This window comes from Eucalyptus grandis, chromosome 10 (assembly GCF_016545825.1).
Source record: "Eucalyptus grandis isolate ANBG69807.140 chromosome 10, ASM1654582v1, whole genome shotgun sequence".
NCBI classification, from domain to species: domain Eukaryota; kingdom Viridiplantae; phylum Streptophyta; class Magnoliopsida; order Myrtales; family Myrtaceae; genus Eucalyptus; species Eucalyptus grandis.
The window spans coordinates 3,226,140-3,241,170 of NC_052621.1; the positions used below are offsets into that span (position 1 = coordinate 3,226,140).

Here is a 15,031-nt window from a genome sequence, read left to right on the forward strand (position 1 = left end):
CCGGTCATCGGTCATTGCCGTGCTTTGGTGACCGGAGGAAGAAGAAAGAAAAAAAAGGAAGAAAGAAAAGAAAAGAATAGGAAAGAAAAAGAAAAGAAAATTAAAATGAAAAATAATTATAATTTTGGTATTTATGAAAAAATATTTTTGTAAAATTAAAAAGAGAAGAGAGTCTCTCTCTTAAGACCCACTTAAAAGTTAAAACCAAACCCATTTAAGACCCACTTAAAACCCACCTATCGAAGTAAACCCATTTAACTACTTTTTGTCAGAAACAAGTGACCCATATATGACCCATTTATGATTTAAATGGGTCATATATGGGTCTAAAACCCATTTTGACACCTCTAGATATTAATATGTTGCCCCGCTTGGATTATTTTATTGACCCTTAATCCTAAATTCATCATTCAAACACAAAAGAAAGATGGATAAGGTAGCCCTATTAGATCCCTAGTCAAGCTTATTATATTAAAACTAGACTTAATCTATGAACGCGAAGGGTTGGCTATTGGTTGAAAAGTACTTGTTGAAGCCTACATATCATTGAGAAAATGTGAACAAATGCTCAATGTCCGAACAAGCCTAATTACTAGGCCAAAGAACAAAAAACGTGTCCAAAATCCATTTGCTCTTAGTGCTGAACAGGCTCATGGCCGCAAGTTACCATCCGAACGCCTTGAACCACGGTGGCCACAGCCCCGGGAGAGCCCTTGAGACCCCTCTCCTGCTTGTCCCCACGTTGACAATAATTTATAGGAAATAAAATGGATCTCTTGATTTTCTCCTTGTTGGCTCTTATCATAAGCTCAAAAGAGTCTTTATCGTCTTTATCACCCATAAGTCATAAGCACCTTAATAAACTCAACCTAATAGAATCAAAGAAACGGCACACGCTTTTTGAGAACAACAACCAAGCTGACTCCCTTCCTCCTATGCTTAGCCAAATCATCGCCTAGGATGATGGGAAGCTTCTCGCCATAAAGCTTGTCCATGATCTCCTCGCCGAGATGGTGCGAGATTATGGAACCGGTGAAGGATCTCATATCTATAGCCATCTTCCTTCCTTTGCTATGAGGATCCTCGCCTGGAGAAATCCTATCGATCTTCATTATCTCCATATGTTTGATCTGGAAGGACCCTTCTTCATCGACTATGCCTTAAACTTCCTCTGGAGATGCCGTGTAATACTGCACGTTTAAGGTGTCTAGTTTCTCTTCCTTAACGAACCCCTAATTCAAGGTGAAAAGGAAGATAAGATCAAGCGAAAGGGAAAATCGTTTTGCTAGGATACACACCTTGGTGTAACATGAGTTTAATAGATATTGAATTAATTTTTTTTATCACCATTATTCTCGTGATGTTTGGAAAGATTTGGTCATGACAACTACAACTAACTCATCCTTACAAATGCAGAAAACGGATTTCAGAGTCTAATGTTAAGATACGCGAACTAATAAAAAACTGATTCATAATTTTCAGTAAAATTTTCTTTGGAATGCTTGTCAGAGTGACTGGACAACACTTTATCCCTGCAATGGACGTGATGAAAGTTTCGTACTCAACAATAACTTATTAGGACATACTAATCACATATTAAAACCCCAATATCTATCTAATTTGCGCGTAGAATCCATCAAAACTTTAATATCCATCCCTTTCCATGTGAGTGTATGAAAGTTGAGAAGTTGATTAAGACAAAGTTACCTCTAAAACCAAATCAGCAATTGCCTCCCCAAGTTTTTTTTTTTTTTTTTGGGTAACCATTGCCTCCCCAAGTTTTTCGCAACAGAAGTAGTCATCTAGGTTCGCAAAGTCCTTATCTTCCCTCCCATTTAGTATTAACACGAGACGACCATTATCAACCATCTCTTCACTACGGAACTTCAAAAATGTCGAGAAATCTGCTTGGAACTGAGCCAAGTAGGCCTCCTTCACCACACCGGGGCTGGTCTCCGAAATGTAGATCCTTCCCTTGTTCAACGGGAAGCCTTCTTGGCTTGTGAGATTCGGTACCTTTCATTTGATTACGTTCCATTCCAAATTAGTGTAGGATTAACATGGACTTCTATCGTGATTATGCTGTGCTTGCACAGCTCTATTTGGGCATATAGTTGAATGAGTCCATCTACTTGAAATTGTTTAAGCTTATATATCAATAATTGACACGACTTGTCGAATAATTTGACAACTATTTGTCTTTCATTATATCATCCTTCACATGTTATGCCGTCCAAGAATTAATTAATCAGATTTGGAGCATGCATCAGTTAAATTTGAATGAGATGATGGAGAGATTGGGCCCAAGTCATCTTGTACTCTAAACAATTAGATATTATCAGTTGACCTAACGCATGATCTATAAAATATTTCAACCTTACATGTATTTCTCACAATATTAATCATCGCGACAATCAATTGCACTAGACAGATATATACAATCATATTTACCCGAGATAGCCAATGGGCGCCATAGGAGGAATGAGCGAGGTGCAGGCAATTTCTAGGGAAGAGCCTTCCATGGAAAGAACCTGGAGCTCCCATTATAAAGCATGATAAGCTTTCATAGTTTTGCGAGAAATTAGACAAGCCTTTAAACAAAAGTATTGAAATCGTTCCCGGGTAGATCTTTCAGATAGAATTGAAACTCAGGCGTCGAGCAGTTCAAGCACGCGCACTTCTTCTGTACACTCTCTATAACGGTCGACATGAAAGCTTCTGTGCTAGGACCGAAAGCACAGCCTAAATCAGCCACGTTGAGGAGCTTGCACGGGAAGAAACCTTCCTCAAGCAGAGAATCAACTGTACTCGCTATCGTGGGCTTGGCGGAAGACGCAATCTTTTGCTGTAATGCAAGAAACGAGGTCTAATTTATCCAGAAAATTCAAAGATTGCCTAATGGACTAGAAAACAAAGAAACTTCAGTTAATTTCCTAGATTCATTCTTATAAACCAACCCGATTCCGTATTTTAGATAAAAATTGAACCATGGTGATTGATCCTGCCTATTACTCTGGAAATCAAATTGACTTAACCAAAAGAGTGAAAGTTTACACAAAAAGAAGAAGAAGAAAGTATCTGAAAGGAGAGTTCAATTGAATGAAACAAACCGTATAGGAGGAGGCACGAGCGTAGTTATTTTCTGCATCTCCTTTGCTCATGAAGAGAACTTGTTTCACGTCCATGGCGAAGATCCGATCGCTGATTGATAATTGCAAGTCCACCCACTCGCATTTGATTCTACACTGTCCCTGCTAGAATATGTACCGCCACATCCATTCCGGGAAAGGATATGAAGAGTAGGCTATCTTTCATAATCAAGAACACCACTCCGCTCCTTTTTCCCGCTAATATTTCCAATTTAGGTTCTCAATTATCGAGATATTTTACGTGGGCAATGTAAGCTAAGTCCAAGACGGACGTATTCAATGTAATAGGAAGGTAAATCATATAATTGAAGCAAACCCAGACAAAACAACCTGTCGCGTAGTACTATTTACGGAGGAGCCCTGTTAGAGAGGACAACATGCTCGACCCTACTATGGAGGACATGGCTTGGGAAACTTTAGGTGAAGTCATATAAAAAAATTCAATAATCTCGTGCATGTGCATATGATTTTATGAAGGTGTTAAATTCTCAATTGATCAAAATAAGGTATAAGTCCTCAATTATGACCAATGGGCAAATATTTCCAATTTAAGTTCTCAATTATCAAGATATTTCACGCGGGCAAAGTAAGCTAAGTCCAAGACGGACGTCTTCGGTGTAAAAGGAAGATAAATCGTATAATTGAAGCAAACCCAGACAAAACAACCTGTCGCGTAGTACTATTTATGGAGGAGCCCTATTAGAGAGGACAACATGCTCGACCCAACTATGGAGGACATGGCTTGGGAAACTTTAGGTGAAGTCGATTTAATGGAGTGACAGGCAAAAAGATCAATCAGCAACCGTGATTCAAGCAATTAGATCTTTTCCGATTATCTTTGGAGTTGTGGTTCGATTTTTTCTCTAGACTATGAGATCTGGTTGATTTACGATAATGAACTGATTTCTTGCATTACAGCAGAAGATTGCATCTTTGTGTGGCTGATTAGGCTGATTAGGTGGTGCAAATTAACCATTGGCTCGAATAACATTTATTAGGAGTAGGCAAAAAAAGTCCATATCTTAAGAGAGCCGAAATTTGAGCCGGCAAATATATTCAGTTTGACATATCCATTAAAAAATTTTAAACAATGAGTTATAGGCTAATTAAGACATACTGATTATTCCATACTACACTAAACTAATTTTTCAATGTGAGACTTTTCTTATACAACTCACTTGTATATCTTGACAAGACAAATATGATAATTAGCACCCTATTATCGTAAATGATGGCAAAATTGGATTTTTCTTTTTCTTTTTTGGATAATGTAGGGGCATGAGCATTGGGACCTAGCTATCTAGAGATCCATAGAATACCTTACTAGTCCAATGAAATGGTTAAATACAAATTTTTGACATGTGCAAATAGCTTTATTGTAGAATAATTTGCACCAAATTTGTGAGATTTAGACGAAATGATATCTAATTCCTTAGAAGGAAATCCTCAAGGCACCAACCAACCAGGCACCAACTCAGGGTTTGGTAAATTTGTATATTACTATGTAGACCCACTAGGATTTCCTAGTTGTCCCTTAATCCTAAGTGCTTCTAATTCACCGCAAACGCGAAAGATAGATGAATAATGTAGCCTTATTAGATCCCTAGTCGAGCCTAACTATTATATTCGAAGTTAGACTGGATATATGAGGAAGGGTTAGATATTGGCTCTAAAAAATATGAATAAATGCTCATGTGCAGACAAGCCTAACAGGTAAAATTGGGCCGAAGAACAAATAACTTGTCCAAATCCATGTATTTACACTTTGGGTTGAACAAGCCCATGGCTGTGGTTTGTCATGCCTATGATGACATGACCGAACACCTTGCATCGACGGTAGTCAACCCCGATCAAACCCTCGACCCCTCCCCAACCTAACTAATAAGAAATAAAATGGATCTCTTGATCTAAGCACTCTAATAAACTTAGCCTAGTACAATTAAAGATCACCACACCCTAACAAACAAGGAATTCTTTCGTATCTTATCACACTTTCACAGAAATTGACATTGTCCATGGTAATGGAGACGAACACTTAAAGAGTCATGGGACATGCTTTTTTAGCACAACAATTATGCTTATTCCCTTCCTCCTTTCCTTAGCCAAATCATCTCCAATGATGACAGGAAGCTTTTCGCCATAGAGCTTGTCCATGATCCCCTCACCAAGATGGTGTGAGATTATGGAACCGGTCCACGATCTGGCAAGTGTTGCTATCTTTCTTCCGCTGCTTTGAGGATCCTCGTCCAGTGACATTCTATCAATCTTTATTATTTCCAGATGTTCGATCTTGAAGGACCCTTCTTCATTGACTATGTCTCGAACTTCCTCTAAAGATGCCGTATGATATGGCATGTTTAAGGTGTCTAGTTTCTCTTCCTCAATGAATCCCTAAAATGAAGTTCGAACGAAAATAAGATCGAAGAGTGAAAGTGGAAATCATTTTACCATGACACACTTGATGAAGAAAGAGTCTAATATTTATCAAAGTCAAATATTTTTAGCACGGTTAATCTCGTGATGTTTGGAAAGATTTGGTTGTGACAACTACAACTAACTTATTTTTTACCAATAGTAAACATGGATTTCAGAGTCTAATATTGAGATATTGACATGTTACCTGAACTAATAAAAACCTGATCTATAATTGCACGTATATCTCATTTTCTGTATGGACAATACTTTATCCTTGCAATGGACACGATGAAAGTTTGGTGCTCAAAATATTAATTCTAGCTTTGTCTTGCAGCAGTATCTACTAATCAAATATTAAAACCCCAATATCTATCTAAGATGCGCATAGAATCCCTCACCACTTTAATATCCATCTCTTTCCATGTGAGAGCGTATGCAAGTTGAAAAGCTAATTAAGATAAACTTTACCTCCGAAACCAAAGCAGCAATTGCGTCTGCCAGTTTTTCCAAGACGAAGTAGCCGTCTCGGCTCACAAAGTCCTTATCTTCCCTCCCATTAAGTATCAATATGAGGCGACCGTTATCGATCATCTCTTCACCACGGAACTTCAAAAATATCGAAAAATCTGCTCGGAACTGAGCTAAGTAGGCCTCCTTCACCACGACGGGGCTGGTCTCCGAAATGTAGATTCTCCCCCTGTTCAAGGGGACGCCTTCTTTGCTCGTGAGATTCGGTACCTTGCATTTGCTTAACTTCCAAATTAGTGCAGGATTAAGATGGAGTTCTGTCGTGATTATGCCGTGCTTGCATTACAGCTCTATTTTGGGCATATATGCATAAGTTGAATGAGATAATGGGGAAATTCGAACCTAAGTCCATCTACTTGAAAACTGTCCGAGCTTATACATCAATAATTGATGTTGTCCTTCACATGTTATGTTGTCCAAGAATTAATTGATTAGATGTTGAGTGTGCGTCAGTTACAATTTTGAATGAGATAATGGAGAGATCTGAGCTTAAATCATCTCGCACTTGAAACAACGAAAATTTATCGGTTGATGTAATACATGATCCATAAGGCATGACGACCTTACATGCATCTCTCACAATGATAGCCATCACAACAATCATTTGAAGCTCACATATATATGCAATCAGATTTACCTGAGATAGCCAATGGACGCCATAGGAAGAGTGAGCAAGGTGTAAACAGTTGCTAGGGAAGAGCCTTCCATGGAAAGAACCTGGAGCTCCCATTATAAAGCACGATAAGCTTTCGTAGCTTTCTGAGAAGTTCGACAAGTTCTTGAACAACGTGTTGAAATCATTCCCAGGAAGATCGTTAAGATAAAATTGGAATTCAGGTGACGGGCAGTTCAAGTGTGTACACTTCTTCTGTACGCTCTCTATAACGGTCGACATGAAGGTTACCGTGCAAGGACCCGAAGCACAGCCTAAATCGGCCACGTTAAGAAGCTTGCACGGGAAGAAATCTTCCTCGAGTAGAGAACCTACCGTGCTCGCTATCGTGGGCTTCGTTACGGACGCAATCTTTTGCTGTAATGCAAGAAACGAACTCATTCTTATAAACCAACCCGATCCCCTTTTTTGGAGAAATCATTGAATCCCAACTTCTAATATTATCAGAAAAGGAAATTATATTCCATGAATTGCGATTGGGGATTGATCATGCCTATTTATATCTGAAAGGGGGGTATTAATTGAGTGAAACGAACCGTGAAGATAGAGGTCTGAGCGTAGCTATGTTCTCCGTCTCCTTTGCTCATGAAGAGAACTCGTTTCACGTCCATGGCGAAGAGATGCGATCACTGAGGTCTTGAGATCGGTTGATATTCCAGGCGTGGATTCCCAGAGTCTTCTGCTGATTCTACACTGTTTTGACTGCTTGGCGAATATCCATCAACACTTCATATCGGAAGGGAGAAGAAGAATATCTTTCATGATCAAGAAGACTCGGTCCTCCTTCACTTCATACTCCTCCCAATCACCTCCGCAACTTTTTTCTTTTGTTTCATTTCCTATCGTAATCGTTCCAACTGCTACTGTCCTTCAAGACGGGGTTACTGGTTCTTTTGACTTGTTCTGCTTTACATAATTTACTTTATTTATAGGATAAATGCATTTAAAGTCCTAAAATTTATCATGAAAATGAAATTGAGTTCTAAAACTTTCAAAAAGTGTAATTAAGTCTTAAAATTTGTCACAAAGTGCAATTGAATCCTAAAACTTTTAAAAAGTGCAATTAAGTCCTAAAACTTGTCAATTTAGTCCAATCTAAGTCCTTCCATTGATTGCACTTTTTAAAAGTTTTAGAACTTAATTACACTTTCGTGACAAATTTTATGACTTGATTAGATATTTTGAAAGTTTTAGAACTCAATTAAATTTTTGTAATAACTTTCAAGATTTGATTGCTCTTTTTGAAAATTTGAAAACTCAATTGTATTTTTGTGACAAGTTTTAGGACTTTTAACACACTTATCTCTTTTTTATTTTTATTTTTATATTAAACACCTCCTTCTTCGATGGTAAATTTTATATCCAAGAAATACTTTGATAACCTAGTGCATATACGCTAAGTAAAATTTGGGTGACTTAATTAGGTTGAAAATATTTGCCCATGGGCAATAATTGAGGAATTCGGCATTATCTCAGTCAATTGAAAATTTGAGACATCGAAAAAATCACAATTAAGTCTTAAACTTACTGTCGGTGGAATTTCAATAGTCAGAAATGACACATGGTAAATGACCAAAGATTGTACATCAGATTTCGGACGCTTGTGTGAAGCATAGATATCCTCCGTTCTTTAATTGGTTCTCATGTACTTTTCGGCTAGACCTTTCCCCCGAGAGAGAGAGAGAGAGAGAGAGAGAGATGAAGGCCACAAGTTATTCTGATCTGTCTCATTAGGAAGATAATGGCTTGACCGAATAATTAAGAATACAAATTATTATGGTCCGTCTCTTTGGGAAGATAATGGCTTGACCAGATAACTAAGAATATTAAGAGACCCCAAACCAAATTGAGGAGGCGTCGCATTTTTCCAAGGAAAGTGCGCCTTTCCATTTGCATCACTAGCGATGGGAGAGTACAAGATTCTCAAGGTCATTAGTATCTCTTTAGACTTATCTTACCCTTATCTTTCAACTCATCACCATTCATAATTCATACCAAACCCAATAAAGTACCAGACAGGGGCCTCTCAGCTATTTTCCTAATCGCTGGGTCTTACCATGAAAAATCAACATTCGAGAGGGGGAAAGCGCTGTGGAGCGACCAATCATCGTACATCACGGACCTACAGTTAGTTTTATTGGGGACCACCTAACTAATTAGTTCACTCCTAAACTAAGTTATGGATTTTGGTGTTTTTGGCTAGGGAATTCAGGATCAATTCTCGCTTAAACATATGGAAAATCTTGCATAAAAATGTCTCCTCTGGTAGAAAGACGCAATCTATATTTAACAAAGGCTTAGACATTTGCTTACGAAATGGAAACTAAGGGTGCGTTTGTTTGCGTTTTTTAAAAATTGTTCTAGGAACGAAATAAAAAAAAAAGTGTTTCTGTTCCTAAACAATTTCTGAACAAAAACGCGTTTGGTAAACTTGTTCTAACAAAAATAAATAGAAACACGTTTGCTAAATTTGTATAATTTTTTTATTTCTTTTATTTTTTCTATATTTTTCTTATTTTTCCTTTTTTTTTTTTTTTTCTTTTTCTTTTTCTTTTTTTCTTTTTTGGCCGGTCGTCGGCCTCGGCCATGGCCGGCGGCCTCGCCCGCACGGCGAGGCTCGCCGCCCTCGGCGAGGGTCGGCCTCGCCTTGGGTGGGCGAGCTCGACCTCGCCGGATCTGGCCGAGATCGAGCTCGCCCGGCCGACGCGCCGACATCTCGCCGGGCCGGGCGAGCTTGAGCTCGCCCACCCAAGGCGAGGCCGACCCTCGCCCAGCTACGGCGAGGCTCGGCCTCGCCCCGTCGGCCCTCGTCGGCCGGTCGCAGCCATGGGCCGAGGCCGGCGACCGCCAAAGAAAAAGAAAGAAAATAAGAAAAAAGAAAAAAATAAAAAGTGTTTCTAAGTTTTGTTTCTGTTTCTTTTTTGTTCCTGAAACAAAAGAACAAAAAGGAACAGAAACGCACCCAAACGCGTTTCTGTTCCTTTTTTGTTCCCAGGAACAAAAAAACAAAAATTTATGTTCCTGGGAACAGAAATAGGTGCCAGCCAAACGCACCCTAAGTCAACAGACGGATAGGAGAATACCTTTTTTTGCGTGATACCAAATGAGAAAAGCTTCTCACCATAGATTTCATCTTTGAGATGGTGTGAGAATGCAGACTCAGCAAAAGATACGGCCTTTTTAGCTAACTTTGTCCCCCCTAATTCACATATCCTTCTACATAACTTGTCTCAACTTTGAGTTTGCACTTTGTTGCCTTGGCGAGGACCGCAACAACGATGACACCCACCTTCATTCTAGTCTTTTTCTCTAGACTCAAACATGATAACACACGATTTCATCATAGGTCTCTTACGCTAGATCGAACCATGAAAGCTACCCAAAATCACATTGGTCACGATACTCCTTGAGATATTCTTCAAATGCTGATACATATTGGGAATGCGCCACCAATCAACTCTCAACTTAGATATCATTTATTGGGAGCATACAACGAAAGTCTGATATCTTTACTAGGTGAGATTGCTAAAAAGGAATTTAAGTTCGAGCTTATTAACATATCCAATTAGATCCTCTATTCAAAAACCTTAGCAAATGAGTTATAGGTTAATTAAGACATTTTAACTATTTCATACCATACCACTTTAATTTTCTGATGTGAGATTTGATATATGAGTACAAAGAGTTAGCTATTCTTTTTCATGATTAAGAAAATATAAATAAATGCTCATGTGCAGACAAGCCTAACTAGTAAAATTGGGCCGAAGAACAAATAACTTGTCCAAATCCATGTGTATACACTTTGGGTTGAACAAGCCCATAGCCGTGGTTTGTCATGCCTATAATGACTTGACCGATCAAACCCTTGATCCCTCCCTAACCTTTGTATCCATGTTAACATTAACTAATAGAAAATTAAAATGCACCTCTAAATATTTCTCCTTGCAGGGCTCTTCTCTTATCTTAAGCTTAAAGGAGTCTTTATCACTCATAAATCATAAGCACCTTAATAAACTTAGCCTAATACAGCCAACAATTCATCACACCCTAACAAAATGGGAATTCTTTCAAATAACACCTGAATAGCTTTCCCAGAAATTGACCTTGTCTATAGTGGAGACGAACACTTATTGCGTCATAGGATATGCTTTTTGAGCACAACAATTATGCTGATTCCCATCCTCCTTTCCTTAGCCAGATCATCACCTATGATGATGGGAAGCTTTTCATAATAGAGCTTGTCCATGATCTCCTTGCCGAGATGGTGTGAGATTATGGAACCAGTGAAAGATCTGGCATCTTTAGCCATCTTCCTTCCTCTGCTATGAGGATCCTCGTCCGGCGTGGTTCCGCCGACATCAACCTCGATTATCTCCATATGTTCGATCTCGAAGGACCCTTCTTCATCGATTATGCCCTGAACTTCCTCTGAAGATGCCGTGTAATGTGGCATATTTAAGGTATCTAATTTCCCTTCCTCAACAAACCCCTACAACACGGTTTTGATAAATAAATATTGAAACTTGAAAGTAAAAATTGTTTTACCATGGCATGAGTCCAATGAATCAGAAAATTTTGAATTCAAGTACTATTAATCTTGTAACATGTGCAAAGATTTGATCTTGACAACTACAATTCATTCATTTGCATCAATGGAAAAATATGGATTTGAAAGTTTGATGTCAACATATATATATATATATATATATATGCTCGAATTAAGCGAAACTGATTTATAATTGTTAATAAAGTTCCTTTGCGATGCATGTCAATGTATCTGGGCAACACTTTATTCTTGCTATGTCATAATGAAAGTTTCGTACTCGAAACATCAAACTCTAATTTAGTCTGAGTACTGGTATGTACTAATCAGATGTTAAAACCCGATTCCATCTCATTTGCGCACAGATTTCACCAATACTTGCATATTCTTAAATGTGCGAGTTCGTGAAAGTTGAAAAGCTGATTCAGAAAACTTACCTCTGAAACCAAATTAGCAATCGCCTCTCCAAGTTTTTCCATAATGTAGTGGCTGTTTATGCCTGCAAAGTCCTTATCCTTCCTCCCGTTAAGTACCAACACGAGGTAACCATTGTTGACCATCTCTTCGCTGCGGAATTTCAAAAATGTCGATAAATCCACTCGGAATTGAGCCAAGTAGGCCTCCTTCACCACGCTGGGGCTGGTCTCTGAGATGTAGATCCTTCCCTTATTCAACGGGAGGCCTTCTTTGCTCGTGAGATTCGGTACCTTTCAGTTGCTAAAGTTCCATATTAATGCAGGAGTAAAATGGACAACAATCGTGACTATGCAGTGCTCACATTACAGCTCTATTTTAGCTATGTATGTATGAGTTGAACGAGATTACAGCGAGATTCGAACCTAAGTCGTCTTCTTGAAAACTGCGAAATCAATAATTGACATGATCTGTCAAATACTTTGGCACCTGTTTATCTCTCATGATATTGTCGTTCGCATGTCATTAATTGATCATATGTCGTGTGAAGATTTTCGGCATGCATGAGTTGAATTTGAATGTGAAGATGGAGAGATTTGAGTCTATATCATCTTGTAGTCGAAACCACTGAATTGTATTAATTGACTTGACACATGACCTATAAAATGTTTTGACTTTACATGCATCTCTCACGATAACAATTATCACAACAATCATTCGCACTACTCATATATATAAAATCACATTTTCCTAAGATATATACAATTAGATTTACCTGAGATAGCCAATGGACGCTATAGGAGGAATGAACGAGGTGCAAGCAGTTTCTAGGGAAGAGCCTTCCGTGAAAAGTTCCCGGAGCTCCCATTATGAAGCACGATAAGCTTTCATTGTTTTGGGAGAAGCTCGACAAGATTTGGAACAACGTGTTGAAATCATTCCCAGGAAGATCGTTTAGATAGAATTGGAGTTCGGGCGGTGGGCACTTTGAGTGCGCGCACTTCTTCCGCACACTCTCCATGACAGTCGACATGAAAATTACTGTGCTAGGACCCAAAGCACAGCCTAAATTCGCCACACTTAGAAGCTCGCAGGGGAAGAAACCTTCCTCAAGCAGAGAAGCGACTGCACTCGCTACAGCGGGCTTCGCCAGGGATGCAATCTTTTGCTGTAATGCAAGAGTTGAATTCATTCTCATAAACCAACCCGATCGTGTAGTTTAGAGAAAACGCTGAACCACCACTTCTGATATGCTAAAAAAGAATCAGAGCTAACAATCGATCCTGCCTAATGCTCTGTTAAATCGACTTCACCTAGAGCTACCTAGCTATGTCCTCCATGGTAGGCTGCAAGTAACAAAGAAGAGATGCAAGGGGGTACCGGATAGGTTGACGTCTGAGCATAGCTATCTTCTCCGTCTCCTCTGCTCATGAAGAGAACTTCTTTGACGTCCATGGCGAAGATCTGCTCACCGAGGTCTTGCTGCTGGTTATTAGGATAGATGTGTCTACTGTCTTTTGTGATGAATCATTCTGCAAGACAGGGTTGTTTTGTCTTGGTCTGCTTCAATTATTCGATTCTGAGACGTCGTTCTCCGACACGAATAAATTATTTGGATAACCTAGTGCTCATTGGACCGGGTAAAGCTTGGGATAGCGACTTATATTAAAAAATTTGCCCATTGGTTATAATTGAGGACTTAGACGTTATTTTGGTCAATTGAAAACTTAAGACCTCAATAATGTTCACAATTAGAATCTCGGGCTTCCCGTCGGTGGAGTTTGAAACGTAAAAATTGATACGCAATAGATGGTCGAACATTGTGTGGGGGAATCATGTCAGAGTTTCGATGCTCTCATGTCATTTTTGCGTGATTTTTTTATGATCATGAGATCGGAGAGAGAGATTGAAACAGACCACTTTTTTTTTTTTTTTTTTTTTTTTTTTTTAACCAGGGAAAGATGTTATTATTACTTTTTTTTTGGAAGATAATTTATGAGCCATATGAAATGAATTGGTTCAATTCAAATCTTTAAAATGCGTTGATAGCATTGTCTTAGAGCATTTGCACGTAATTGGCAAGATTTGAAGAGAATACTTCCGATTCAAATCTTTAAAATGTGTTGGTAGCATTATCTCAGATTGCACGTAATTGGCAAGATTTGAAGAGAATACTTCTAGTCGCCGGCTAGACATCTTTCAAAGTACCAACCAACTATGCACCAAATTTATATACCAATACGTTGCCCTGCTTGGATGTCTTATTGACTCTAAATCCTATTTCAATATTTAAGCACGAAAGAAAGATGAATGAGGTATCCCTCTTAGATCCCTAGCCGAGCTTAATTATTATATTAAAACTACACTTAATCTATGAACGGGCAGGGTCAGATATCGGGCCTAAATGTACTTGTTCAAGTCTCCATATGATTAAGAAGACGTGAACAGATGTTCCATGTCCGGACAAGCCTAATTACTAGGCCGAAGAACAAAGAACTTTGACCAAAACCCATTTGCAGTTTGGGCTGAACACGCTCTATGTCCGAACGCCTTGCAATCGCGGTGGCCACAGCCCCAAAAAAGCCCTTGAGGCCCCTCTCCTGCTTGTACCCATGTTGACAATAATTGATGGCGAATTAAAATGGAACTCTTGATATTTCTCCTTGTTGGGTTCTTCTCATCATAAGCTTAAAAGAGAGTTTTTAACACCCATAAGTCATAAGCACCTTAATGAATTCCGGTTTTTCTTCCTTTGTTTTGGTTTCCAATCGATACCGTTCCTTAGCTATGAATATAAAAATTCTTCCATCACTAGCCCTCATTACTAGCCCACCCAACATTTGCCACTCGCCCGCCCTTAAGGTGAAGTCAATTTAACAGAGTAATAGGCAAAAGATCAATTAGCAACTGTGATTCAAGCAATTAGATTATTTCCGATTATAATAGAAGTTGTGGTTCAATTTTGTCCTCTAGACTATGAGATCGGGTTGATTTACGAGCATGAATTCATTTCTTGCATTACAGCAAAAGATTGCGTCTCTAGCCAAGCCCATGCTAGGGAGCACGGCTACTTCTATACTCGAGGAAGGTTTCGACCGTTGTAAAGAGTGCACAGAAGAACTGAGCGCGCTCGTATTGCCATTTGTGTGAATTCTGATCTTATCTAGATGATCTTCTTGGAAATGGTGTCAGCACATTGTTTTTTTTTTTTTTTTTGGACAAAGGTGTCGGCACATTGTTGAAAAGCTTGAACAGTTTTCCTAATCATTAATTTTTTGCAAAATAAACGGAGTGATTGATATGGATTGG

The 15,031-nt window shown here is 38.9% G+C and overlaps 3 protein-coding genes across 3 annotated transcripts; all 3 read right to left on the bottom strand.

Moving 5' to 3' along the window:
• Positions 1-1,160: 1,160 nt before the first annotated feature.
• Positions 1,161-3,220, bottom strand: LOC104423345 (caffeine synthase 1-like). The gene is given in 5 exon segments (XM_010035850.2): positions 1,161-1,232; positions 1,771-2,016; positions 2,452-2,601; positions 2,603-2,845; positions 3,111-3,220. Coding segments are annotated over 5 exon segments (786 nt in total). The 5' UTR covers positions 3,186-3,220.
• Positions 3,221-4,844: 1,624 nt separating this feature from the next.
• Positions 4,845-7,660, bottom strand: LOC104421109 (probable caffeine synthase 2). The gene is made up of 4 exons (XM_010032952.3): positions 7,302-7,660; positions 6,730-7,122; positions 6,033-6,302; positions 4,845-5,540 (listed from the first exon to the last, which is right to left on the bottom strand). The coding sequence occupies exons 1-4, from the start codon at positions 7,374-7,376 to the stop codon at positions 5,193-5,195; spliced, it is 1,086 nt and encodes a 361-aa protein (XP_010031254.1). The 5' UTR covers positions 7,377-7,660; the 3' UTR covers positions 4,845-5,192.
• Positions 7,661-10,513: 2,853 nt separating this feature from the next.
• LOC104421110 (probable caffeine synthase 2) lies at positions 10,514-13,275 on the bottom strand. Its single transcript, XM_010032953.3, has 4 exons — positions 13,103-13,275; positions 12,498-12,890; positions 11,746-12,015; positions 10,514-11,254 (listed from the first exon to the last, which is right to left on the bottom strand). The coding sequence occupies exons 1-4, from the start codon at positions 13,175-13,177 to the stop codon at positions 10,901-10,903; spliced, it is 1,092 nt and encodes a 363-aa protein (XP_010031255.2). The 5' UTR covers positions 13,178-13,275; the 3' UTR covers positions 10,514-10,900.
• Positions 13,276-15,031: the final 1,756 nt, after the last annotated feature.